The sequence below is a fragment of the Pavona decussata genome, unplaced genomic scaffold, assembly GCF_977016875.1.
Source record: "Pavona decussata unplaced genomic scaffold, jaPavDecu1.1 SCAFFOLD_254, whole genome shotgun sequence".
NCBI classification, from domain to species: Eukaryota; Metazoa; Cnidaria; class Anthozoa; order Scleractinia; family Agariciidae; genus Pavona; species Pavona decussata.
Genome location: NW_028145657.1, coordinates 7,010,001 through 7,037,686, shown reverse-complemented (window position 1 = coordinate 7,037,686; position 27,686 = coordinate 7,010,001). Strand labels below are relative to the sequence as shown.

Genomic DNA, 27,686 nt, shown 5'->3' with positions numbered 1-27,686 from the left:
ATTCACAAGGCAGGAGTGCCTTCGTTGCCGTTGTATATAAAAACAAACTGTTAGCGAAAGAAACTGAAAGGTAGTAAACAAATTATTGAATGTTGTGAAAAGGCACTTGCAGCATCATAGTTCAAGACTGATTGATCAGTGCACAAATCTGTTTTAATCGGTGATAATGTTTTTGGCACATAATTTTTTAACGTTCAAAAATTCTAGGGGGTGGGGGGGGGGGGCGTCAAGCCCCCCATGCCCCTCCCCCTGCTACGGGCCTGTAGAGGCCTTCCTTCCTCTTATTATTTCACAGACTGTCATAAGCTCTACCTTTTTCATTATCACAACGTCTTGATGTCTTCAGGATACCTCTGACAAGATCCAAATAGATCTCCTAACGAGGAGTCACCCGAAAAACGCGTGACAAAGATATAGCCTGCAAGTGCCCTTGTTTTTTCGTCAAGCCTTCTTTCGCAAATGTCTAATCCTACGAGGTCATTTGCTTCGTAGACTTTTGAGCATTCCTATCGATGGTGCTGCTGAGGGAAAACAAAACCCTCGATTAATGATTAACGATTTTCATATGGTAATTTCAATTTCTCATATTTTGATTTCCTAATATTATCTTAATTGCTTAGGCTCGATAAGTGATTTTAAAGTTAACCTTTTCATAAGCTTGTCATAATTTTATTCTGAAATTCACGTGTATTTGTGTGCATTTCACGTGGCTCGCCTTTTTTGTAGCGAATCAGAGTAGAGGTTGACTTTATGACTCATCAGTAATTTTACTCTCGTTTTATCGCGTTCGGTGAGTTTGAAGACAAAGAGAATCGAAGACGGTGAGTAATCTAATTCTTCTTATTTTCAGATGCAGATAACTAAAGAGCGGAGGATTTTCATAAAGCATGCCATCCTTTTATCTTTGAAGTTCAATTTGGATTAACCGTTCTATCCAGCGACACTTTTGAGAACAGCGTGTTCGACCAAGAATCCACGGCAAAGTTAAATAAGAAAATTTCCCACGCGTGTGCTCTATGCAATGATAGTTTCCGAGTCTATCTTTTCATTTCCATTTTTTTGTTAGCAGTTAATTATTTACGTAATATGATTTCTCTCAGTCGTTACCAATCGTACAGTGTTGTAAGCTATGTGGTATAGTTTGTATATCAGCTTGCTTCTCTTGGAGATTAAGTTTGCGAAGTTTCATATCATTGGGACAGATTATGTCTTAGTTTTGATGGAGTGCTGCTGCTACTACTGTAATTTTTAATACAACATAACTATTTTCCAGGGAGGTTTGTGGAGACGATTTTCTCATTCTTCCAATGGCAGCTTTACTCCATACATCATTACAAATAAAAAGGCAGACTGATAAAAGAGGATAGTTTTTCAAGTGATTGATCTTGCAGTACACAAAAAGCGGTATGCGGTTAGTTTCAAGCACAAAGTATTCAACTACCTAATGACGTCAACGGTTTTAATTTCTAATTTGTAAAATGCAAAACCTTGAAAATCTCAGCAACAAGAGAAGAGATCTCCATCCCTCATTTTGAAACGCTTGTCAAATAAGCATTAAATTACTTTTATCTGCGGCATCAGTGCATAGTTCCGTTCAGAAAATATCACTGTGAACTTAATGATCACCTAACATTGCCCCTCTGCATTCTTCAAACACTACTCCCAACTTTTGTGTAAAGAAGGTATGGACATCGGCAACTTTTCATCGAGGCTTTAAGGATAAATAGTTTTCCTTAATTAATATACTGCAGTAAATGAGTAGTAACCTACATTCATTCTATCCATTCTTTCTTGGTCTGTTTTATTCCTTGGTAGTCTTAGCGACAGCTACGACCAATTCAGTTAATCTTATACCATTCGCCGAAACAGTGTTTTGCTCAAAACCACTGGTACAAATCTATTGCGTGACGACCAACTTTTATTTCTCGGAATTTGCAAGCTGTATAAATAAAAGATTTATATGCCTAACCATCGTCCCTTTCAACGGAAACTGGCGCCTATCCCTTGGAAACAATTCATTACCTAAGGTCTGATCAGAAATCGCTAACCTCTACAGAAAACAGTCAAGAAAGTTTTGACTTCAACTGCTGCCTTGTTTGAAGGTGCGTAAACTTTAAAATTTATTGTCAGGGTCTGGCACTATCATTATGCCAAGCGCTCTGGCCGGGTCTCCTCCCTTGATCGATATTGAAGCCTTACAAGACAACTTTGTCTTGATAGAATTATTTAGGCAACCAAGAAATCTTCGCAAAAGAGCGTCTAATTGCGAAACGTTGTCAGCATAGGGTTGACAAGGGAAGAAATTCGTCAAATTGTCCTATGGAGAATGCATTTCCAGTGACTTTTAGATTCCGGAATGTATATTTGCTTTCAAACACGACCGGCAGTTGATGGAATTCAAATGTGATGTGCGTTAATTTGGCTTCTGTTAATTTAATAAATTAATCAATAAGCTAACTTTTTGGACATTGCTTTCGTATTCTGAGGAAAAATCAAATCGTAGTGTCTAACTCGTTTGCAAGAGATATTTTGATTTGCGGTCAACTTCCGCGTAGGATCAAGTTAAAGGCATCCATGTTGTTTTTATCTTCTAGAATTAAAAAAAGGAAAAACCTTTTACAAAACTCAGAACGTTAGGAAAATCATAGTCGCCACCTGCAAGGAATTGGAAATCAGACGAATACTCTCAACAAACGTATCCATGTGATCAAAGAATTTATTGACGCCACCGTTATTTGCTTTAAACACGAGAGCAGTTGATGGAATTCAAATGTGATGTGCGCTAATTTGGCTTCTGTTAATTTGATAAATTAATCAATTAGCTAATGTTTTGGACATTGCTTTCGTATTCTAGGACGAAATCATATCGTAGAATCTAACTCGTTTGCAAGAGATATTTTGATTTACGGTCAACTTCCGCGTAGGATCAAGTTAAAGGCATCCATGGCGAATGCTTCGTGGCAAAAATTTAATTATGTGCATAATATATATATGTTGCTATTTTTAACTTTGAGGATAAAAAAAGGAAAAACCTTTCACAAAACTCAGAACGTTAAGAAAATCATAGTTGTCACTCGCAAGGAATTGGAAACCAGACGAATACTCTCAACAAACGTATCCATGTGATCAAAGAATTCATTGACGTCACTGTTATTTGCTTTCAAACACGAAAGCAGTTGATGGAATTCAAATGTGATGTTCGCTAATTTGGCTTCTGTTAATTTGATAAATTAATCAATCAGCTAACTTTTTGGACATTGCTTTTGTATTCTGGGACGAAATCAAATCGTAGAGTCTAACTCGTTTGCAAGAGATATTTTGATTTGCGGTCAACTTCCGCGTAGGATCAAGTTAAAGGCATCCATGGCGAATGCTTCTTGGTAAAAATTAGTTATGTGCATTATATATATATGTTGCTATTTTTAACTTTTAGGATAAAAAAAGGAAAAACCTTTCACAAAACTCAGAACGTTAGGAAAATCATAGTCGTCACCCGCAAGGAAATCAGACGAATACTCTCAACAAACGTATCCATGTGATCAAAGAATTTATTGACGTCACCGTTCTTGGAAACATTGTTTATGAATTAAACTGGAATGAAGCAACTTCGTGGATCGGATCGAAGAAGCTAAGAAAATGTCCATTTTGGTTCTTTCGTGGGGATGTTTTCTAGGTTTCCATTTTTTTAAATCGCGATTTTCGTCAAGTTGTTCATCGAATATCTGCGTTTATTATTTAACACATTGTAACACTGTCCAAACAGTATGTTAATAGTGCGCTCATTTATATTCGTCGTCTGAACACAACAGTCTGTACACAATTACTGGCTAAAGCAAATTAGCTCAGTCTAAACATCGTGAAAACTAAGTTTATGGTTGGTTCTTGTCAGATGTTTCTTGCAGAGAATTGTATTGAACTTTGTATCCAATTAGACAACCAACCAATTAGCAGGGTTGAGCATGCCAAATCATTAGATTTGATTATTGATGGCCGACTTTCATGGTCCAATCCAATATCCTCGGCAATCGGTGCCCTGAGGCGCATAAGGTCCCTTATTTCTTAATCCACTGCTGTACAAATATATAACACTTAAATCCAACCTATTTTCGATTACTGTGCCCCCGTTTGGGATGGATTGAGTTCTTATCTATGTGAGAAACTGCAAAAATGGCAAAACCGAGCAGCTAGGGTTATTCTTCAAGCCAACTGCGAGGTAAACTCAAGCCTGCTTCTTAAAACGTTGAAGTGCGACCAGCTATCTTTAAGAAGAAGAAAGCAAAAAGCTATGACTAATGATGATGTTGTAAGTCCCTCAACGGGTAAGCCCCAGTGTACTTGCATGAATTATTCAGTGAGCGACACACACACTATGACTTGCGTGATTCTTTCCGTAAGTTAAACTTACCCAAGCCGCGTACTTACTATTTGTAACTGTGGAATTCTCTTCCTGAAAGTATTAGGGCGATCAGATCAATTGGGATTGATTGGATTGAAACAATCGATTTCCACTCGGCAATCTTGTAAATCAGTTTTTTTTATAGTTATTTTTAATTAATTTTTGCAAATGATTGTAATTAAATTACTATTGTCATTACTGATAAAGATTTTAATTAACCGAGTTTAAATAAAGAACTACCACTACAGATATTCCGCGATAGATGTAATTTCGTTTGTCGGAATGCCATCTCTAGATTTCTGCAATAAAGCTGGCTTTCAATATGGAATAATAGGACAGTTGTCTTTTATGAGCACTTACAAAAAAAATTCACGTTTGTAAACGAAGGAGTTTTAAAACACTTTTAGGCCTGATAGTTACTAGTATCAATTCTTACTTGCTGTATCAGTACATAATTACGTTTACGAAAATATCAGAATGATGCCCCCCCGCATCCTTAAAATTTAATCCCAACCGTTTACGCTAAGAAATTATATAAATATCAGCAACGTTTCCTTGAGGCTTAAAGGATAAATAGTTTTCGTAAAGATAGTGCAGTTATAAAGTTACGAGTATTAATACTTTTGCTAATAAACTACATTCATTCTTGGCTAGTTTCACTCGTTGCTACTTTTAGCTATATAGCTACGACTAGTTATTAATGTTTTCCAGCCGCTGAAACAGTGTTTGTTGTTCAAAAGCAGCCCTGAGTCTAATGAGCGACGATTATCTTTTCTCGGAATTTTCAAGTCGCAATAGCCCACTTTGAAAATGAGTGATGGCCTGGGTCGAGAGTAACTGCCCAAGTGATTGTGGGATTGTTTGGGGGGACGCAAAAATGCGAAGATAATAGCCAACGTCCCCCCAAACCTTCCCACAATCGCTTGGGCAGCTACTCTCGACCCAGGCCATCACTCTTTTTCAAAGTGGGCTATAAAAGATTCGAATTCAGGTAACCAATATTCATCCCTTTCAGCTAAAACTGGGGCTGGTCTATTCGAAACTTAGCACCTACCATTAACTCAGTTCTGATCAGAAATCGTTTGTCTCTACAGAAAACGGTCAGGAAAGTTTTGATTAGAGCCGCTGCCTTGTTTGAAGGTATGTGAACGTTAAAATGTATTGTCATGTTCACCATCAGTATTCTGGATCCTGTTGTCGTGATAGAATTGTTCAGGCAACCAAGAAATATTCGTTAAAGGGCGTGTACTTGAAAAACCTGACTGTATGGAGTTGACTGAGGAAGAAATTCGACAAATTGCCCAATAGGAGAATACATTCCTGATGACTTTTAGATTCGCGAATAATAAACAAGTAAGGAAGCCTCAACTGTGCTCTGTTCTTTTGTAAAGCAGGCGGTAAGCGGCTAGAGCACGAAAGAAGTCGGTAGTGGGAAACACGAGACGTAGTCGAGTGTTTCTCCCTCTCCTAGTGTATATTTTCACCATGAGAATAGTACAAGTTAGTTGAATTTATTGTGTTGACATTATGTTTTTGCTTGGAATTTTCAGCAAGAGATTCAAATGATGAATACTAGCAAGACAGTGAGTACACCGCTACAGCAGACGGGTTATAACGGTAAAAAATCTTTATTTATCTCCCACCAAAATTTACCTCAAAGTAATCAAACCCGTAATAGGAACACTGAATGATCTTAAAAAACAGAAAGCCGTCACAATAGGAAGTTAATTTTTGCCACTTTGAATACTGGAAATTCCTATTTCTAAAAAGAAAAAGAAAAAAAAAATTGGGTATAGATGTCAAATCCAGTGAACACTGACCTACTGCAAAACTCTTCCCAGATTATTTTCTAAACTGATTATTGTCCAGATATTAAGAGAGGTGGAAAATTTCAAAGTTCAGCACTGGAGAAAACCCATTCCTCCACCTCCTGGGTAGAATTTTTGTCCTGGTGAGCCCTTAATTTAACTCTTTGACTGTCGGCACGAGAGTTACGTACTACCGATTTCATTTAAAATTAAAAGGATGTTACTAAGACCAGGAACGGGGAACGGGGAACGGGGAACGGGGAGCGAGAGTCTGGGAACGAGTGTACAGCGATAATCCCAATAAGAATTCAAAAAAGGCTATTTAATGCAGCTTTAGAGCGCCTTTAAGGTTTATCTTGGATTTTTTTGGAAGATATTCAGGGTTAAGTTTCATAACAGGAATTAAGAGTGATTATTAGTAAATCAAAGAAATCGTGGCCACGGTAAAAAAAAATCGATTTCGCTCATACTTTGTCAGTTTGAAGGCCTAGGTACTGTAGGATATACAGTTAGTACGGCAAGCTCGGATTTCACCTCGCGAGAACTCTAAATTTTACACTTTGCAGCTTCTCGCCTACAGACGTTCACATAGCTGCGACTCTTTCCTAGCCGGTATAATTGAATACATTGATTCTTCGTCAGTCAAAACATAGCAATTACGTTCATCTCTGCTCGTTGGTGAACGAATTAACTGAGCTCGGATTAAGCAGACACTCTTTTCTCAATTACGCAAAAGTAATATAATCCAAACCCACCGAGGAAAAAAGCTGACCGGTAGTGGCTCAAATGCGCTGATATTTTAACAAAACACAGTTGATTTTTAGGTTTGTGGCTTTAAATCTTTAGGATCTAGCAGCGCTTTTGCACGAACCCGATCAAATTTCAATAAAATAACAATTTAGCGCCCTTGAAATCTACAACTGTACAGCCCGTATAAGAGAACAATGCAATAGACTCCTTAAGTGATGACGTCATAAAAACTAAATTTATGAAATTATGGGATTTGTTAGTATACTCGGGAAGGGCATGATGAAAAATGCCTACTTGCCAAAAAATCAGCATCTTATTGCAATTTGTAGGCGAGATATTAGCTCTGTTATGCCGTGATGACTCCATACAAATCCTTCTAATTTTGTCTCAGTTCCTAACGTTAGGAACTGAGACAAAATAAGATGCAATAAGATGCTGACTTTTGGCAAGTAGGCATTTTTCATGATGCCTCTTCCAATCACACTAACAAATCCCATAATTTCAAAAATTCAAATATTTGTGCCGTCAAACTTAAGAGCGGCTGCCTGTAAGGATCGAGAACTGCATTTCAGCGACCACTTGGTCGAGTTTCTGATATTTTCTCTAAAGATACCCTTGGAGTAACTATTTTCGAAAATCATATTTTAAAGTTCCAAGGTATTTTATTTTTTTGAGAATATTGCGAGAGTTTGAAATGCGGCCTAAGTGCGGTTACGGGCCGATGAAAACCGCGAAAATTTAGGTCAAAGGACAAAGCCCCGTTCACGGTGTAAAATAACCCAATGAACTTGAAACTTTACACAAACCTAGACCAACCATCTCATAAGGGAATTAATACAATAAACATTCCAAATTAGCTGGCTGCTTTCTAAAGCATGCAGATTTGTGTACGCTACTCAAAATGGCCTTGAAACTAATGCCTATTTCCATTTAAATAAAAGTGTTTCTGGTATGTAATTTTCTCTAAATTAAATCTCATATCTCGAAAGACGAAGAAAAGAACTTTATTCGTGCCAAGTTTCAAGCTCTGATTCAAACTCTTTCCCACTCAAGGAAGATCGAATATGCGTGCGATACTTGCGGCTTGCAATTCACGTCACGAATTATGAGATCAGAAGCGATTCACAAACACTCGACATCTGGAGCCCGTGAATGTTTCCAAACATCACATATTGGGCCTTAAAACTAATCATACGGCCTGAAGACAGCCATTCAATGTTCTTCGATCCCAGATTTCTTTCCTACTCTGCTCTAAAATAATATAGTTATTCCGGTCAATTAGCCCTAGGAAACATGTGCAACAAATTTGCATACCGTTTCGATGTCGCAGGAAAAAGTAGTGCAAATCATACTTTACAGCTCCTTTATCTTCTTAAATGAAGTAATCGATCAGTAAAATGGAGAAAAGCGTGTGACTTTGTTCCTGTGGTGTTGTTTTGAGTGTTCGTGTTTAGCAGCGACGGCTCAAATCAGTAAGCCAATGTGACACTGATCAACTGTAACTCGATATTCCCTTCGGTGATGTGGGTAACGTGCACGTGATCCTGGCCAGGCATTTCGGTATGGAATCCTGCGCGTACAGGCTAGGGCGCTTTTAGAAACTGTAAATAGTGAAAAGTACTGCTTGTGGGCCAAGCTACGACTACCCTGGTAATGAAAACCTTGTCAAGCTAAAAGACTGTACAACAGATGCGAGAGCCCATCTTGCCAGCTTTGATTTTTTTTCCGCGAAAAAAATTCAAGTATTAGTGTCATTTCGTTTTTAACTTCAATTACAATACCCTAAAACGTCGATTTTTTCGGGAAAAAAAAAGAAAGAAAGAAACATCCATAACCGCCATTGTAGGTGCACAGATGAATTTTGCGATGTTTAATACACAGATAAGAAACGCGTACAAACTTTCGTTGCGTTGAATGGACGGTATACGGTATACGGTAAATACGGTTTCAAAAACTACAAAATAAAAGGAAAATAAACCTATAAACACGGTGTAACTACATAACGACAATAAACTGATGACCAAGACAACTTACTTGTGTTTGTCCGGTAATAAGAAACGTCAAAACGGTAGATACGCCATAAGAACAAACCTAGCTCATGAACACACACGTTTTCGTTTTGATCTTTGAGCACATGCTCACTGCACCTGGCCGTAAGGCCTTATGGGAAAAAAAGGAACGCGCGCGCTACTCGCGCGACGGAACTGCGCTAACATCCCCGGCCCTTTAAGGAACGATACCGACGTTGCTTAACATAACATAATATAGATTAAGGTCCTTCAAATGTTCAATTAACTTGAAATTGTAACAGTTCGTTATAACAATGTTCTCTCTATGGTTCAGCACTCAGCTCAGCACTTCTTCTCAGCATTCGTCCTCGGTACTCGTTTGATCTTCGTTTGACAGCAGGAGGACAAGCTTGTTAACGGGACGGCGTAGTTCTGAAGTTTGGGTCTTCAACAGGACACTTCGCACCAGTCCCTCTTTGTCTGGTTCCGTCTTGATAACACGGCCCATGGCCCACGCGTTTCTTGGTGAATGTTCGTCTTTGATGAGAACAACATTGCCAACGGTCAGATTTTGCACTGGTCGGTCCCATTTTCGCCGTTCTTGCAGGGTCACAATATATTCTCTTTTCCAGCGCGACCAAAACAGGTTGGCGAGATATTGGACTCTGCGCCAGCGTTTTCTCATATACACATCGTTTCGTTGGAACTTTCCAGGTGGGGGAAGTATGATGCTCGTCTTCATCGTCAGAAGTTGACTTGGTGATGAAGGGTTGAGATCATCTGGATCGCTGGAAGCAAGTGTTAAAGGTCTGGAATTTACAATGGCTTCGACCTCGCAGAGCAGTGTTCTAAACGATTCATCATCCAAACGGGTGCCATGCTCATGTAGTAGGACGGTGAGTACTTTCTTGGTGGTCCGGATCTGACGTTCCCAGACGCCGCCCATGTGGCTTGCCGATGGGGGATTGAAGATCCAATCGGTGCCTTCTTGGCGTAACTTATTCCTGACTTGATCGTTGTCTACTTCCTCGATTGCTTCTCGTAATTCCGCGTTGGCGCCGACAAAATTTGTTCCATTGTCACTTCGGATCTCCCGAACTGGTCCACGGCGGGCAATGAAACGTCTTAGGGCTTGAATGAAAGAGTCCGTTTCGAGTGAATTTGCCTTCTCGATGTGTATCGCTCTGCTTACTAAACAGGTAAACAGACAACCATAGCGTTTCAGTTCCTTGCGTCCTTCTTTGATCAGATATGGGCCGAAGAAGTCGACGCCCGTGAACGTGAACGGTGGGGCTGGTGTTAGGCGATCCTTAGGCAATTCGGCCATCTTTTGCTCGGTTACGGGAGCACGGTTCCGACGACAGGTAACACATTTCGTAATTTGATGGCGGACAGCAGCATTGGCGCCAAGTACCCAGTACTTTTCTCTCAATTTAGCTAGCGTGTGACCACGCCCAGCATGTCCCAGGTGCTCATGGATTTGTCGAATGATGAGTGTGGTGACATGATTCTTACGAGGTAATATGACAGGGTGTTTCGCTTCCTCTGAGAGATCTGCTTGGCTAAGGCGACCGCCGACACAAAGAACGCCTTCCCTGATGAACGGATCTAAACGGTACAGGGAACCAATCTTCTTAAACTCCACTTTCTTTTGTTTCTCCTGGCCCCGTGAATCTGGCTCGCCGTCACTATTGGCCCGGTGAAGGATGTCTAGCTCTTTGCTGAATACTTGGGACTGTACAAACTGGATGATGGCAATTTCGGCTTCGTTTAACTCTTGCACTGAGAGAGGCACGTTGCAATGATCCACGTGTTTCGTTTCGGCTTTCCGTTGCTTCACACTCTCTGGACGTTGCATTGCAACTAGGTCAGCCTGGGTAACTTCTGTCTTCTTCCGATCTTGCCCTCTTCTCAGTAACGTTGCTTTAATGCGTAGAAATACAGCCACTGACAGTTTCAGGCGATACCAGTCTGAATGGTATTCAATTAGCTTGTTTACGCTAGTGGTCGAGTCTTCGGTTACCACTGTTCCGGCAACGACCACCTTCTTAATCTCTGGATCATCCTCAGGGATCTCGCCGATGAGAAAAGGCTGTTACGGCCATTCCGATACTGGTTTCCATAGGAACTCTGGTCCTTTTATCCAGCGCGAATGCTGTAGGTGCGGTGTTTCTTTCATTCCTCTGGAGGCATCATCAGCAGGATTGTTAAGAGTGTCCACATATCTCCACTGATGAGGACTGGTAAAGTCTCTGATCAACTGGACACGGTTGGAGACAAAGACTTGAAATCTCTTCTGTTCGTTTCCGATGTATCGGAGCACTATAGTCGAATCCGTATGATAGAAGGTGACATCAGGCTTGGTCTCCAATTCTTCTATCAACATTTGTCCTACGCGGACAGAGACGGTAGCTGCGGTGAGCTCTAATCGGGGAACTGTTACTGTCTTGATTGGTGCGAGGCCGGCCTTGCCCATCAAGAAGGCACAATGGATACGGTTTGCATCATCTTGAAGGCGAAGGTAGCCGGAGCATCCATAGCCTACGGTACTAGCATCGGAGAACAGGTGAAGCTGCCTTGAAACAATCGGTCCAAACTCCCGTGGTTTCAGACAACGGTCAACATGAAACAATTCGAGCGTTGGGAGTTCGTTCTGCCACTTGATCCATTGGTTCCGATATTCTTCTGGAATATCATCGTCCCATCCAAGACTTTTGCTGCGACATAACTCTTGTAAGATCTGTTTAGCTACCAGTGTAAATGGGGCGATAAAGCCTAGAGGATCATAGATCGATGACACGGTTGACAGAATTCCCCGTCTTGTTATCGGTTTGTTGTTAAGGATTATTCGAAATCCAAAACTGTCCGACTGTACACACCATTGTACCCTGAGGGCACGTTCGACAGGGAGATTGTCACGATGGAGGTCCAGAGCCTTAGTTTCCTTTGACCTCTCTTCTTCTGGAATCTGCTCCAAAACACTACGGCGATTGCATGTAAACTTCGTAAGGTGGAATCCACCCTTCTGACACGCTCCGCTGAGATCCTTGATCAACTTTCCAGCAGTGTTCTCGGTGTCCACGGACCGTAAACAGTCATCGACATAGAAATTCTTTCTCAAAGTGTTAGCAACAATGGTGCCATATTCTTCCTCGTTATCACTAGCAGTCTTCTTCAATGCAAAATTGGCAATGCTCGGTGAGGATACTGCGCCGAAGAGGTGCACCACCATCCTGTATTCCTCCAATGGAGCGTCTAGGTCACCATTCGGCCACCATAAGAAACGGAGGAAATCGCACTGTTCAGGCGGTACTCTAACCTGATGGAACATAGCCTCCACATCTCCTAAGAAGGCGACGGGGTCTTCACGAAACCTGATTAATACTCCTACCAAGGAATTCGTGAGGTCGGGACCTTGGAGTAACTGGTCATTAAGGGACACTCCATTGAAACTCGCACTGCAATCAAATACTACGCGTATTCTGTCCGGTTTTTTCGGATGATAAATCCCATGGTGGGGAAGATACCATACTTTGCCGGGCCTTGCTGCGCCTGACTCGTTTGGGACCTTTTGGGCGTAGCCTTTGGCGATAACATCGTTGACAAATTTAGTGTAGTCAGTATGGTACTTTGCATCTCGAAGCATCTTCTTCTTCTGCCAGTTAGCTCTTTTGATTGCTTGTTCTTTGTTGTTGGGCATGGTGATGTCCTGTGCTCGGAAGGGGAGCGGGATCTCATAATGTCCGTTAACGTTGCGGACGCCTTTTTCTGCCATGTCCAAAAACTTCCTGTCTTCTTGTGAGTATCCACGCTCGTCTGGGACTTTGCTTACAGTGTGATCGTTAAAGTCCATTTCAAACATACTCAGCAACGACTTGGGCGCGATGATCTCCTTGTTAAATTCGACTTCCCGCACAGTGATGCGATTCACGGTAATCGTACTGCAACTTTGATCAGTTTCAACTTGCAAGGGGCCACTGACGGTCCAGCCGTGATGGAGGCGGAGGGCAAAAGGGCCGTCACCATGACTGGGTATCACTTCTAATGGTTCCAGGGCAACTGGACAATTGCTGCCGATCAATAAACCTATTTCAAGGTCGGGCCGATGTGCAGGGATTTTCTGAGCAACCTCTGAAAGATGTTCCCAGTGACTTAGGAGTTCAGGTGTTGGAATTTGATGATGGCCTGCTGGAATCTCATCACTCGTGAAGGTACGGGGCAACTCAATGGGATTATTGTCATCTAAGTCTGTGACAACAAGGTCAGCTAGAACGGTGGTTTCAACTCGGCTATGACCGTGCATTGTTCCAAGTTGAAGAACTGTCTCAACGCCTTCTTCACCTATCAGTCTCCTAATGTTTTCGGTTACAAAACAGCCACTGCTACCACCGTCATAGAATGCATAGGTGGTGACTGACTCAGCGTTGCCTTTCTTCCTTATTTTGATGGGGAGAATAGCATGTAAGACAACAGTTTCCTTGTTGATAGTCGCATTGCACACAGTCTCAGATATATCAACACATCCGTTCTCCACAACAGTGGTGGGCTTGACGTTGGAATTGTCGGTCTCACTGTTTCCATCTTTCTTATTTGGTTTGAAATCATCCATGTGGAGTGCCGTGGGGTGTGTGTCGTTTTCCACATTTCTGACAGGTTCGTTTTTTCAAACAGTTCCTTGACACGTGATTGGTACCATAACAAGCATAACAGAGCTTCCTGTCTCCGAGGAATGACCTTTTCTCTTCTATTGTCCGCTTTCGGAAGTCATCACAGTCGTCCAAGTCATGAGGCTTGTTGCATAATAGACAGCTTCCTGTGTTAGAGTGACAACATTTAGTGTTCCTCAATGATACTGATGCAGGAGGTGTGTTAACATTTGTTGCGAAACTGCTGCTCCTCTGATTTGGTAGTTGTGTTCTCTTGGTACTATCTCTGATACTACTAGCTTTGTGCTTCTGTTCACTCTTGTTCAGGGCTTGGCTGCCATAAATGGGATCGTTAGCTGATTCAGCGGCTGATTCAACAAATTCTGCGATGTCCTTGAAATCAGCTATCCTTCCTTTCTCCTTTAATTTGACAACTCGGTCACGCCACCTTGACTGTAGGTGAGGCGGAAGCTTTCGGGCAATTGTCTGCATGTTAGTGGGGTGATTCAGCTCCGTCATATGAGACACATTCATCATGGCGTTCTTGCATTTCGTCAGAAAGAATGAGAACCGTTTTAAAGTTAGAGCATCGTCTCTTTGAATCGGTGACCAGCGGAGGGCTTTGCTCACATAAGCCATCGATACCTTAAATGGATCGCCATACTCTTTCGCAAGCAATCTTCTTGCCTCCTTGTATCCTTCACTAGGGTTCATGTGCAACGTTCCGCTGATAAGTTCCTTTGGTTCACCGTCCAAATGCTGTATTAGGTAATACAGCCTATCCGCTGCGCTTACTGTTTTTGACTCAATTCGTGTAGTAAATGCCATGATGAACGTTTGATATTCGATCGGGTCTCCCTTGAACTTTGACACTTCAGGCTGTGGCAATGTCATTGCTGCGGCTAATTGTTGATGTGTAGCTATCAAGACTTCCTGGAAAGAACGGTCCTGAATCTCCGATGTAGAAGGTGCATTGAGATCTGAGATGGTACTGTTATCTGGAGGCCGGTACTTCGCAATTGAGCCACTTGGGTGAAACTCAGGAGTGAGCGGATCCAGTTTAGGTACAACTGCTTTCGGTGTGATCGGATCTGGTTTGGGTACAACTGCTTTCGGTGTGATTGGATCCGGTTTGGGTACAACTGCCTTCGGTGTGATTGAATCCGGTTTGGGTACAGCTGCTTTTGGTGTGATTGGATCCAGTTTAGAAACAGGTGCATTCGGTGTGCTAGTTTTAGGCTGAATTCGTTCAGACAATGTGTTCGTTGCTTCTTTACTTTCTACATTGTCTGGGTTCTCTTCTAGTTCTAAATCAGCATACACCCTTTCTCTTGCTTTTGCCTTAACTATTTCAGTTTCGAGCCTTAGTGCTTCATCCGCTGCACGGAGGGCTTGTTTCCTTTCTAACATTGTTTTCTCAGCCAGCAGTTCAGCTACTCTTACTTTCTCTTTTTCTCGTGCAGATGTTCTCGATGACTTTGATTGACTAGTGCCCTTCGATGATTTGGATGATACAGATCCCTTGTCTGAAAGATGGTCAAGCTGATCTGTCAAGCGTTGTTCAACAAGGCTTATCCAATCAATGACTTGTCTCCTGAATTCCAAGACAGAATTCTCCTTAGCTTCATGCCGAGAGCTTTCGGTAAACTGTTCATCTTCTGAACTTAACTCTTGATAATGGCGCTCGTATGCCTCTTGGTATTGATTAAACAACGTGTTAAGTAGGATGAGTTCAGATTTCACAAGATGCAAATTATTCTCATCTCCCATTAGATCTGTTAATATGCTCCTTTTCTTGGAAACAGCTGAAATTGCAGATGTTTGATTCTTCATGAGAAGCCTGAGATACTCTTCCTGTCCCTTTTCGGTTCGCTTTCGTTCTCGCTTGTCCGGAAGTTCATCCGAATTTTCCGCAGAGCCTACGTTCGCGGTGGACTGGGCCCGACTCAACTCATCGGCCATACTCGATTTGTTTACGAATCCACAAAGCAAGATGTACAGCCACAAATTCGCGTACATTCACGGTCTGTTCCTCCAATATCAGCCAGATAAATCCATAGTACGGTGAAACGTAGAATTTTTGAAACGAATGTAGGTGCACAGATGAATTTTGCGACGTTTAATACACAGATAAGAAACGCGTACAAACTTTCGTTGCGTTGAATGGACGGTATACGGTATACGGTAAATACGGTTTCAAAAACTACAAAATAAAAGGAAAATAAACCTATAAACACGGTGTAACTACATAACGACAATAAACTGATGACCAAGACAACTTACTTGTGTTTGTCCGGTAATAAGAAACGTCAAAACGGTAGATACGCCATAAGAACAAACCTAGCTCATGAACACACACGTTTTCGTTTTGATCTTTGAGCACATGCTCACTGCACCTGGCCGTAAGGCCTTATGGGAAAAAAAGGAACGCGCGCGCTACTCGCGCGACGGAACTGCGCTAACAGCCATCCTCACAATTAAAGGTATGAAATATGTATATTTGAGAGCATAGTAGTGAATTCCCCACCGACCACCAACCCGACCTCCCCCCCTCCCCCTAGCTATAAGCGTTAATAATATTGTGGTTATTGTTTACTTTCCTAGACCGTTTTCTCGCTGTTCCTGCCAGTTTCTTTCAACTCTGTGAAAAAAATAATAACATGAGATCTGAAATTACCCACACGTGGTAGTAATAAGGTAGTTACGGCCCTCACCCGCTTGCGCTAGCAATAAGTTAGTTTTCGTGGCCATCACCAGACAGACCAAGGCTGGCAAGATTCCTATCTTCTCGAACATTGAAAGAAACCGGCAGGAAAACCGGTTTAGGAAAGTAAACAATAACCACAATTGACGCTCATCGCCAGGGGAATTGGGGGTGGGGGAGGTCGGGTTGGTCGGTGGGGAATTCACTACTCTGATACCCTCAAAGTTACAAATTTTATATTTTTAATTGTGGGGATGGTGGTTATGGATAGATTTTTTTCGCAAAAAATCCACGTTCCAGGATCTGAATTACTGTAAGTCAAAAAACCAAAAACTGACACTAATACTTGAACGTCGGTTTTTTTGTTTTGCGAAAAAAAAAAAAGGCTGGAAAGGTGGGCTCTCAGATCTCTTGAACAGTCCTTAAGCTCGTCAAGGTCATCATCACCAGGGTAGACATGGTAGTCTTACCTTGGCCCACAAGCAGTACTTTTCTAAAAGCGCCCTGAACGCGCAAGTGCCTGGCCAGTATCACGTGCGCGTTACCCACATCAGCAAAGTGAATATCGAGTTACAGTTGTTCAGTGACACATTGGCTTATTGATTTGAGCCGTCGCTGCTAAACACTAACACTCAAAACAACACGACAGGAACAAAGTCACACGCTTTTCCCCATTTTACTCATCAACTACTTCATTTAAGAAGATAAAGGAGCTGTAAAGTATGATTTGCACTACTTTTTCCTGCGACATCGAAACGGTATGCAAATTTGTTGCACGTGTTTCCTAGGCTAATTGACCGGAATAACTATATTATTTTAGAGCAGAGTAGGAAAGAAATCTGGGATCGAAGAACATTGAATGGCTGTCTTCAGTCCGTATGATTAGTTTTAGGGCCCAATATGTGATGTTTGGAAACATTCACGGGCTCCAGATGTCAAGTGTTTTTGAATCGCTTCTGATCTCATAATTCGTGACGTGAATTGCAAGCCGCAAATATCGCACGCATATTCGATCTTCCTTGAGTGGGAAAGAGTTTGAATCAGAGCTTGAAACTTGGCACGAATAAAGTTCTTTTCTTCGTCTTTCGAGATATGAGATTTAATTTAGAGAAAATTACATACCAGAAACACTTTTATTTCAATGAAAATAGGCATTAGTTTCAAGGCCATTTTGAGTAGCGTACACAAATCTGCATGCTTTAGAAAGCAGCCAGCTAGTTTGGAATGTTTATTGTATTAATTCCCTTATGAGATGGTTGGTCTAGGTTTGTGTAAAGTTTCAAGTTCATTGGGTTATTTTACACCGTGAACGGGGCTTCGTCCTTTGACCTAAATTTTCGCGGTTTTCATCGGCCCGTGACCGCACCTAGGCCGCAGTTCAAACTCTTGCAATTTTCCCAAAAAATAAAATACCTTGGAACTTTAAAATATGATTTTCGAAAATAGTTACTCCAAGGGTATCTTTAGACAAAATATCAGAAACTCGACCAAGTGGTCGCTGAAATGCAGTTCTCGTTTCTTACAGGCAGCCGCTCTGAAGGACTCTATATTCGCTTTTAGTGGGAACCGGTTACTTCCGATTGGCTACCGAAGGCTGATAAAGCTTCTCATCCTTAATAGTGTGTGTGCGGATGACGTCACAAAATTACTGGCGGCCATGTTGGAGGACTTACGTAATCAAAATGGCGACTGAAACAACAGGGGTTGAGCCTCTGATGCTCTCAAATTATAGCGAAAATCTTGAAGGCAAGGTAAAATATAGGTATCTCGATAAAATTTCTGAGATTGGTATAGATCCGCTTCTCATCCCAGCTAAAACGTTGAGCGAGAAATGCCTTCCACCAGTTGAATCCATGGATTTAAAACTTACTTTCGTATCTTGTGCTCGATACTAGATTTATTCCAACGCACAATTTAAAGCTTACAGAAGCCTTCAAGCTTACAACCAGATGGTTACTGGCTTCATTTCCAGTGTCCTTGGATGTATGATTAACAAGAGGTTTGTGGTGTTGGCCAAAGTAAGACATTCGCAGAGACTGAATGAACCACTAGTGCAATTGTGGATTATAACAAACGAATAAGGTACTGTGATGTCAGCACATTGTGCAGGGTGTATGGCTGGTTGCTCACATATAGCAAGTGTACTATTCTATCTTGAAGTTGTCACCAGACAAAACGGAAGGTTAGCGTGTACGCAGGTTAAGTGTGGCTGGATTTTGCCAAGTTATGTTGAAAGGGCTGATTACGCCAGAGTTAATGACATCAACTTTTCCTCAGCAAGAAAACTGAAGGCAGCCTGGAGAAGTCTTTAAACGATCTTATTTTGTGCGGCAAGAATGATAACAGTGATCAATCCTCTACAGGGATAAAAGAATCACCTACAGTACAGGGGTCAGTGCAGCAACCAACTAAGGATGAACTTGAACAGTTGTACAGTTCTCTCAATGAATGCAAAGTCAAACCTGTTTGTCTAAGTTTAGTAGAAACATATGCAGATGAATTTATTTCAAAACGAGAGGGATACCATCTATCCGAGATTTATTTGATGAGAAATACATAAACCTTAATTATACTGAGCTACTAGAACAGTGCTACAAAGTTGAAATAAGCCTCACAAATGAGCGAATAGAAATGATTGAGAAAGAAACCATAAACCAAGCAAAAAGCAGTGCTTTCTATCATCACAGGGCTGGACGAATTGGTGCATCTCAATGGCATGCAGCATGTCACACTGATCCTACACAGCCATTACAATCTCTTATCAAAACAATTTGTTATCCCGACGTGTTTAACTTCCCTTCTGCAGCTACAAGGCATGGCTGCAAACATGAAGAGTTGGCAACAGTGGCAATCGCTGAATATGAAAAGCAGATGAAGGCAAAACATAACAACTTTAAAGCAGTCAAGTGTGGTACATTCATAAACAAAGATTACCCATTTTTGCATGCCACTCCCGATTTCATTTGTTCCTATGACTGTTGTGGCCTTGGGTTGGGTGAGGTTAAGTGTGCCTACTGCATTGATGCGAAAGAGTTTGACTCTTATGTCAAATGTGGCAATGTTTACAGTGATCTTGAGAGTTTTAAAATTTTCAACATGAATCTAAGTTTGTTGAAATTAGAAGATGTTTAAAATACCTTACAGCAATATTTCTGATATCTGATAAAATAAGGGACAATGTCAATCAGGACATTATAGCATTGCATTAATGTTATGACCCTAGAATTATGAGCATTATCAATTATTTTTTCAATAAGTGTACCAAATTGAAATGCAAAGCCATGTTTAGTTCACTTACAAAGAGTGAGTTTTAGTCAAATGGTATGATTGGAGGGCACAGATTCACTAATGCAGAACATACCCTGGTGATTCTATCAATCAAAGGGGTTTCCTTTTCTTCTTTTTTTCCTGCATGTGAGGTAATCTGTAGGTAATGTACTTTGCAAAATAGTGTATTTTTGTCTCAAAACTCCAATCACCCTTTCCACGTGTATTCGTACGTTTGCAATTTTTCTTGTCTTCTCCACATCGATTGGATCTAACTGACTTTTCCCTTTGGTAAAAGCAGGGATATTTAAGAACGGTTTGCTGTAAGGACCGACTAAGCGTATACAAAATAGAAAAAACCGATTTCCCCAAACTTTGCCAGAATAAAGGGCTTGGTGAACTACCTCCAGAAATATAAGTTTCATTTTGTTTAGAGCTTTATTTATTTTGGGGGAATTTTTTTAAATTTTACCCATGGAGGCGGGCTGAAATCACGCCGAAGTAGGCACTTTTGTAGAAGCTCCCTTTTATACAAGGAGCCTTTTCTAGAAAAGATTAACCCAACAGAAGGAACAATTTTATTTTCTTAGATGACTAGCGGCGTTAAAGTTAAATAAAACGTAAACATGAATTTTTGACCAATTTTTTAAGTTGCGCCTTTTTACCGGTGATTATAACAACCTAATTTTGGCTAAATTCAAGGACAAAAAAACATTTTTTGGTACATCGCTTTGCCCCACGAAACTACACTCCGGGAAAACATAATCATTTCAACTAAACATTGATCGAATAAAAAATTGGGGTAAATTAAACAGCGAGTTCTCAGAGCGTTTTCAAAACATGTCACTTCAGCAATTAAGAGCGACCTTTGACCTTTTATATCGAGGGGAAATATAAACGAGAGCTCATAAACCTTGACTTTCCTTCGGCGGAAGACGCTTATTTTTACTCTGCTGGCACATTTTGAGTAAAGGAAAACTACACATTTGAATTTGAAGTTATGTATTAGCTATGAAAGATAATTTGAAAAGTAAAATTAGCAATTCAATTCGACTTTGCGTAGGCGGTTCCGATTTGTTTACCACGAAATTGCGATTTTAAAGTCTGTTTACAACACAAATACGGCATCCACTACAAGGTAAACCTCATTCTACTGAATGATTAATAAATCCCTCTTACCTTAGAGATCTTTTCTTGACTAAAAAAAGACATAGCCTGCATTCATTGCAAAATTATAAAGCCGCCCGATCGCTAAACGATTAACCAAATAAAGCCACAGGAATCCCACTGTATAAAATTGTACAATACCGGGACCGCACAGCTCTTTTTATTTATTTAACAGTGATTCGTTTTGCACTGTACTGTCCATTAATAATGAACTACCTTTATATGACAAACGTTGCGACTTGTCAGATCTCCGTGACATTTAGGAAACTGCGATAAAAATGGGAATGATATAGGCTAATTCCACATTGTGGCTGTACCCATTTTTTCTTTCTTGTGATCGTCAATCCAACGAAGTCTTAAGTGAAAAAAGATCAGAAATAGAAATAAATTCCTTGCATCACAAACAAGTAATAATTATAATGAAACAATAAACTTCAAGCAAAACTATAGATAGGGATACGGCGACTGTCTCAGGTGAGTAGTTAGACTGAGGTGCCACAACTATCACACCCCTTTACAAGATCTCTTAACACGGAAAGGGACTCTGCTTTGCGCCTTGGGTGGAATCCGTCTGTAGACGCCCCCCAAAAGCCGTTAGCATGTATAGATGATATTCCCTTCTCCCCTGACACTGACGTCCCATGCCATGCCCATCCAATGGGAGCGGCACAGGTCCTCTTATTTGAACGCCATCTGATACCAAATGTGTCCCGATGTCTCGGTCAAATAGTGAGCTCAAGGTGACTTTCGCTTTTCTCAAAAATGCCTTTGAAGGTAAAACAGTCAATTACTACAGGTACTTTACCTTGCTTTTTACCTTGGAAATTTTAACATATAGAAAATAGAATGCATTAATGTTTTATTCACCACCGCCCACATTTGTTGTCCCCCCCCCCCCCCCCCTCCCGCCTCCGCCCCCGACCTCGTGATTAATAAATTCAATTTTTCTTGTCACATACATTCGGTTGCTTGAAGGCCCGCAAATCTAATAATTCACGTTCTCTTCTTGTGAAACAAACAAGGCTATCATGCTCGTCCGTACATCTTTTGTGGTTTTAGGCAAAAAATCCTTCTTCACGGACTTAAGTATTGATGATCAGGGAAACTTTTCGCTTTGTATATTTATAAAGCAACAAGAAAGGTTTTTGCCTTTACGTTTGCCGTAGCTTAGTTGTTTCGTGACTTTTAAACAAGTTTTAATTAAATTAAATTATTTTAAGTGTTTGGTAAACGTATCGAAAACATCGCAATGTTTACTAACGTTTGCGGCCTTTTACCTATGTTAAGTTCGCTACAGAAGGGTTTTGGTTCAAAAATTACTACTTAGAAGATGTTCAAGCTTTAAAGATAAACGAAAACTTACTGATCCGTGACGATTCTTGATATAAAAACGCAAATCATATACAAATTTAACCACGTTAGCTGAGTTAGAGGTTAATTGTAACTTTCAACGTTAAAAAAGAAGGAAAAGAAAAGAAAAAAAAACTCTCTTTGTTTTGAGAGTAAATAATTTTAAATTAATTTATGTTGGGCATTCATATACACAGTACACACCACTAAAACATACCTGCCCGTGCTTACATAGCGTCTCGAGTGTTGCCATAACGCAGATGCCCTTGCGTGGATTTGGTACACTTGGCAAGGATTAAGCTTTTCACATTGGCTAAATTGTTCACACTTGAACCACATGATATGTTCCCCCTGCAATCTACCCATATTCACACACAGCCATATATAAGCACCACTGACTCCGGTGGTCGTAGCCACCCACGATAAACTCCACTGTACACTCAGCAAGTACAACGTGCAACGAACAAAAGAAGTTAGCTTTCGGGACACGGCGCTCTTTTCAATTTACGTGATCTTTAAGTAATTAAGATATTACATCGTAGTGTACGAAAAGAAAAAAAAGGCGTTCTGAATTGACGTGTCATAGTAATACCGAAATATGTAAGTACACATCTCAGTACGAAATGTACTCCTGGCATTCCTGTGGTTTCGTTAACTTGTTCTTTGGCTTGAGGCGTTCCGCGATCTCGGTCAATACACTTTTGCAATGAACACAGACCGTGTTTTTTAGGCAGGAAAAGATCTCTAAGGTAAGAAGGATTTATTAATCATTCAGTAGAATGAGGTTTACCTTGTAGTTGATGCCGTATTTGTATTGTAAACAGGCTTTAAAATCGCAATTTCGTAGTAAACAAATCGGAACCGCCTACGCAAAGTCGAATTGAATTGCTAATTTTACTTTTCAAATTATCTTTCATAGCTAATACATAACTTCAAATTCAAATGTGTAGTTTTCCTTTACTCAAAATGTGCCAGCAGAGTAAAAATAAGCGTCTTCCGCCGAAGGAAAGTCAAGGTTTATGAGCTCTCGTTTATATTTCCCCTCGATCTAAAAGGTCAAAGGTCGCTCTTAATTGCTGAAGTGACATGTTTTGAAAACGCTCTGAGAACTCGCTGTTTAATTTACCCCAATTTTTTATTCGATCAATGTTTAGTTGAAATGATTATGTTTTCCCGGAGTGTAGTTTCGTGGGGCAAAGCGATGTACCAAAATGTTTTTTTTGTCCTTGAATTTAGCCAAAATTAGGTTGTTATAATCACCCGTAAAAAGGCGCAACTTAAAAAATTGGTCAAAAATTCATGTTTACGTTTTATTTAACTTTAACGCCGCTAGTCATCTAAGAAAATAAAATTGTTCCTTCTGTTGGGTTAATCTTTTCTAGAAAAGGCTCCTTGTATAAAAGGGAGCTTCTACAAAAGTGCCTACTTCGGCGTGATTTCAGCCCGCCTCCATGGGTAAAATTTAAAAAAATTCCCCCAAAATAAATAAAGCTCTAAACAAAATGAAACTTATATTTCTAGAGGTAGTTCACCAAGCCCTTTATTCTGGCAAAGTTTGGGGAAATCGGTTTTTTCTATTTTGTATACGCTTAGTCGGTCCTTACAGCAAACCGTTCTTAAGCTTGCCTGGTAGTACCATACGCTTTCATGGACAGTGAACCCTCTGTCTGCAAGAACTAAGTCTCCAGGCAACAAGTTTGTAAGGAAACCAGAGTTTTCAGTTACAAACTTATCTGATGCCCTACCACCCCATGCTTTACTGACAAATGAAATTGATCCCTTAACGGTGTTGTGGTGCTTATAATTAGAAAATGTTTGTGCCCTTGCCAGCAAATTGGTAGGCCTGTCAATGAAAATCTCAAAACAGTCGATAATCACAGTTGTTTTTAGACCAAATGCATCTATGAAACATTTCCGCGGCATGGTTTTCTGAAGGTCTTTGCGCTCAGGCCACACTATCAAAGGAGACAAGCGAATATCCATTACCTCGATCCATGAATTGAAGACTCTTGAAACAACAAATCGAGATACACCAAACCGATAGGCGAGATCCTGGTGAGGTACGTTTAGCCGTAATTTCATAAGGACCATAATAAATTCTTGAAACTTGCTTAAGCGAGCACGGGAGAATTGCCTAGTTGCGTGAGGAGCAATAAAGGAAAATGTTTTTATCAAAATCTCGTATGAAGGCAATCCAGTGTAAAATTTGACCTTGTCATCATCATTACAAAAATACTCTTCATCATAAACTTGTCCTGGCGCCCCCTGCCGACCAGCTAGACAGGCAGATTCGTCTGTATTTGTGGCAACATGTTTTAATTTTAACTCTCTCATATCAGCTGTAACATCTTCGATGTCATCAATTAACGCTTCAACTGGCTCGCTAGCCTCCTCCAGTTTCATAACTTTCACTTTTTCCTTTTCTTCTCTTTCGGCTTTACGTTTTCTGCGCTCCTTGATTCTGGCACTACGCTCCAGATTAGCTTGTGATTTTGCTGTTTCGTCGATTGATTTTTTCTCGTGACCAAGGTGCACGGTTGGGATCCAATCAGGATTGAATCTATCCCAAAGTTGGGCTGCTCTGCCACTGATAAAATGTTTCCCACAAACTCTGTCGTTTTCTAAAATCTTTTCTGTCTAGTCATCTCTGCTGATTGCCGCTAACCAAAGAGTACGTCTTTCTGATGACAATCTTTCCGTTTGTTCTCCTTGGTTTGTTAAAACTTTCGGAACACGGCAAAACGCTACATTCGGACACTTGTCGCTTTTGTTCCCACAACCAACAATTAAACAAAACGACGGCATTATATCAACAAGACCAATTCACACTCTAGTTTGATCGTTCGAAGGCTGCTTGCACTGAAACGCGCGTGGATCAAGGCAATTTTTCTCATAGAAACCATTTAAATTCGAATAAAAAAATTCAGGCAGACAAATTGTAGCGTGCAATCAATGAACCGAGACAAATCGCGCAGAGATACGCCGTGAGACTGGTAGATTTTACAATTTTTTGTCACGATTTCTTCACTCGTAGTCATGTCGAAAATGAAAATGATCCCAATTTATAAGAAACTGTTGCACTAAAACCAATTTTTATTAGTTTCACCGATTTTCAACACCGGGATCATGTTTTCAAATTTAAAAGTAATCGGGCCGACAAAACAAAGTGAGCGGAATAATCGGTTTTAGAAATTGAAAAAAATAGGGCTCAAAAAATCGATATAAAGGGGCTTTGTGGTTGAAATATACCTTAAATGACAAAAGGGCACTGTAAATTAGCTACCTTTCCGATTTTAATTCACAAGGAAGGAAAGGAAAATGCGAGGTATATCTTGAAAGCACTTGCGATGCCCGCACTCTGAATGGTAAACACAGGGAAAACCCATCAAAGTGGTCCTCCAACATGGCGGACGGTAAATCAAGGGTCACGTGTCCGCACACACACTATAGAATTAATTTAAATTGTTCCAGGTTGTATTACTATTCAAGTTAACCGGGAAATCTGGCACATCGTTAGGTAATACTTGATTTTAGAAGATGACTTGTTTTAAATCAACGGATGTAAATATTTGTTTGTAGCCAAGTCGCTCGTGCATGACACAAATTGGGCAGCGAGTGAGATTTAATTTCATCTCGTGGTAATTTTGGTGTTTTTTAGTTTGTTTTACCTGTGAATACAGCAGTTAACATCAATATATATTTTTAAAACGTTAAAAGAGTTTAAACCCTCTTTTTGTTGAAACTTTGGCCGAGGAGTTAATTTATTCTATCAGGAGCCGATAAGTCATGGGCTCCTGATTCTATTGTGCCTTTTTATGTAGAGTTGTAGATTTCAAAGGCGCTGAATTATAATTTTATTGAAATTTGATCGGCATTCGTGCAAAAGTGCCGCTACATCCTAAACCGCAAACCTAAATATCAGGGGGGGGGGGGGGGGGGGCTGGCAACTGCGTTTGATCTTGCCGCTTTTCGGAAAGTGATGATCGCCCCAGTAAAGAAATCTGTCAATCATTTGAAAACCGTAACGAGCATGCGCGAAATGCGAAGGATTCATGCTATTTTGTCTGTGGCGACTCGACGGAGGAAAACGCATTCGTATTAAGTCATTGTTACTTTACTGTTAGCATGTTATTTTGCGGTAGTACCAAGTTTGAACACTGCGATTAATCAAGACCGCTGGAAGGAGGTGCCAGCTTTGTTTTAGGTTAGTAGAGTCGTCAGCAATGAAATTGCGAGCGACATGTTTTCAGCGAGTGTATGTGGTGAAGAATATGATTTGTGGTGTAGCGAACGATTATGGTTTTCGTCGTCTCAGGAAGATATTGTACGTCGACAAAATAGTAGAGTTCAATTTCGATTGTTGTTCAGTTCTGAAGAAACTAGAAGCCACGCAGTGTTTCACGACTGTCATCGCGAAAGCCCAGAATGAAAGCTTATTTCTCAAGATCGGCTTGGAACTTTAATGTAAGCTTATTAAAAGTATTTGTCCCACATTTTATGCGTATCAACTGTTGAAAGAGTCGTTACGAATGAAACAGCATGTTTATTTTATGGAATTCTCCCTCTGTTTAAATGTTGCGTGACGACAGTTATTCCTGTAAGTTTAATTTTAATGCACAAATTGTTTAAATGCATACACAAGGAAAACGGCTTGAGTCCTTTAAAGAAATTTTTAGATAAGAAAATTTTGCAACTGGAAAGGATAGCTGATAAAGATCTGAGAAGAAGATTGCTCAACATTATTGTGAATAGAGCTACCAGGTTTGTATGAGCGGTTGCAAGGGTGTTTGTCTCTTGTCTGTATGGGGAGATTAACTTACGTGAAAAGACATTCAGGTCCTTATTCTCTCGTGCAAAATATTGGGAAGTTGAGTTCAGTAGCACCGGGCACTGAGATCTTGCAGAAACCACATGCATGTGCAGAAACTTTGGAAGGTACATGTAAATATTATTGTATTACCTGTCACCCTTTACAATACAGATGTCCATGAACACCTGTATCGGTATGGTGGTTTTCCCCCATTGGTGGATGCCAAAATGGGGCTACTGGGAATACACCCTAAAACCCAACTGCAAGGGAGATACAGTACCAAATAGATCCCGGGATGGTAAATCAACCATGGTTTCTCTATGTATTGAACAGCCATTTCAAAGAAGACAATCTAAAAGTAAATTATCACCCCTTGATTACTGAAGTGTTTCTAGCAACTCGAGGATTAACCCAGCTGACCACATTACTCTGCAGTATAATTATGTCATCAAAACATGACAATATACATCAGAACTGTAACATATTGCAATACTGTTTAATTGATACATATTGTGTAACATAGTCAAGTGTAATTAGCATATTGTAAATTATGCAATTACTGCACGTTTTCACACACTTGCACAGTGTAATGACTGGCTGGAGTATTGCTGCGCCCTGCCTCTTTTATGTTCCAGTTCTCACCCCAGAGGTATGACAGACAAAATCTAAATTAATGAAAGATAACTTCACCTCTTTAAAATGATGAGATTTATTACCAAGCATACATAATGAATTCAAAAGTCAATATTTGTGGCTCACTTGGCAAAGTTGAAGAGCAA

General features: G+C 40.5%; 3 protein-coding genes across 3 annotated transcripts in view; 2 read left to right on the top strand and 1 right to left on the bottom strand.

Annotated features, from left to right (window-relative positions):
* The first annotated feature begins 1,956 nt into the window (after window positions 1-1,956).
* The window catches only part of LOC146456876 (guanylate-binding protein 4-like), a 49,870-nt gene continuing 24,140 nt past the window's right edge, over window positions 1,957-27,686 (top strand). Inside the window, exons 1-2 of the mRNA XM_085092808.1 lie at window positions 1,957-2,102; window positions 5,947-6,013. Coding sequence (XP_084948934.1) covers window positions 5,959-6,013 — 55 coding nt within the window. The 5' untranslated portion in view covers window positions 1,957-2,102; window positions 5,947-5,958. The remainder of the gene's footprint in view (window positions 2,103-5,946; window positions 6,014-27,686) is intronic.
* The window catches only part of LOC146456871 (guanylate-binding protein 7-like), an 84,354-nt gene continuing 62,196 nt past the window's right edge, over window positions 5,529-27,686 (top strand). Inside the window, exon 1 of the mRNA XM_085092909.1 lies at window positions 5,529-5,536. The gene's annotated coding sequence lies outside the window, so the exon portion shown is untranslated. The remainder of the gene's footprint in view (window positions 5,537-27,686) is intronic.
* Window positions 8,798-10,843, bottom strand: LOC146456879 (uncharacterized). Its single transcript, XM_085092693.1, has 2 exons — window positions 8,989-10,843; window positions 8,798-8,908 (listed from the first exon to the last, which is right to left on the bottom strand). Exon 1 carries the CDS (start codon window positions 10,819-10,821, stop codon window positions 9,319-9,321), a length of 1,503 nt encoding a protein of 500 aa, XP_084948819.1. The 5' UTR covers window positions 10,822-10,843; the 3' UTR covers window positions 8,798-8,908; window positions 8,989-9,318.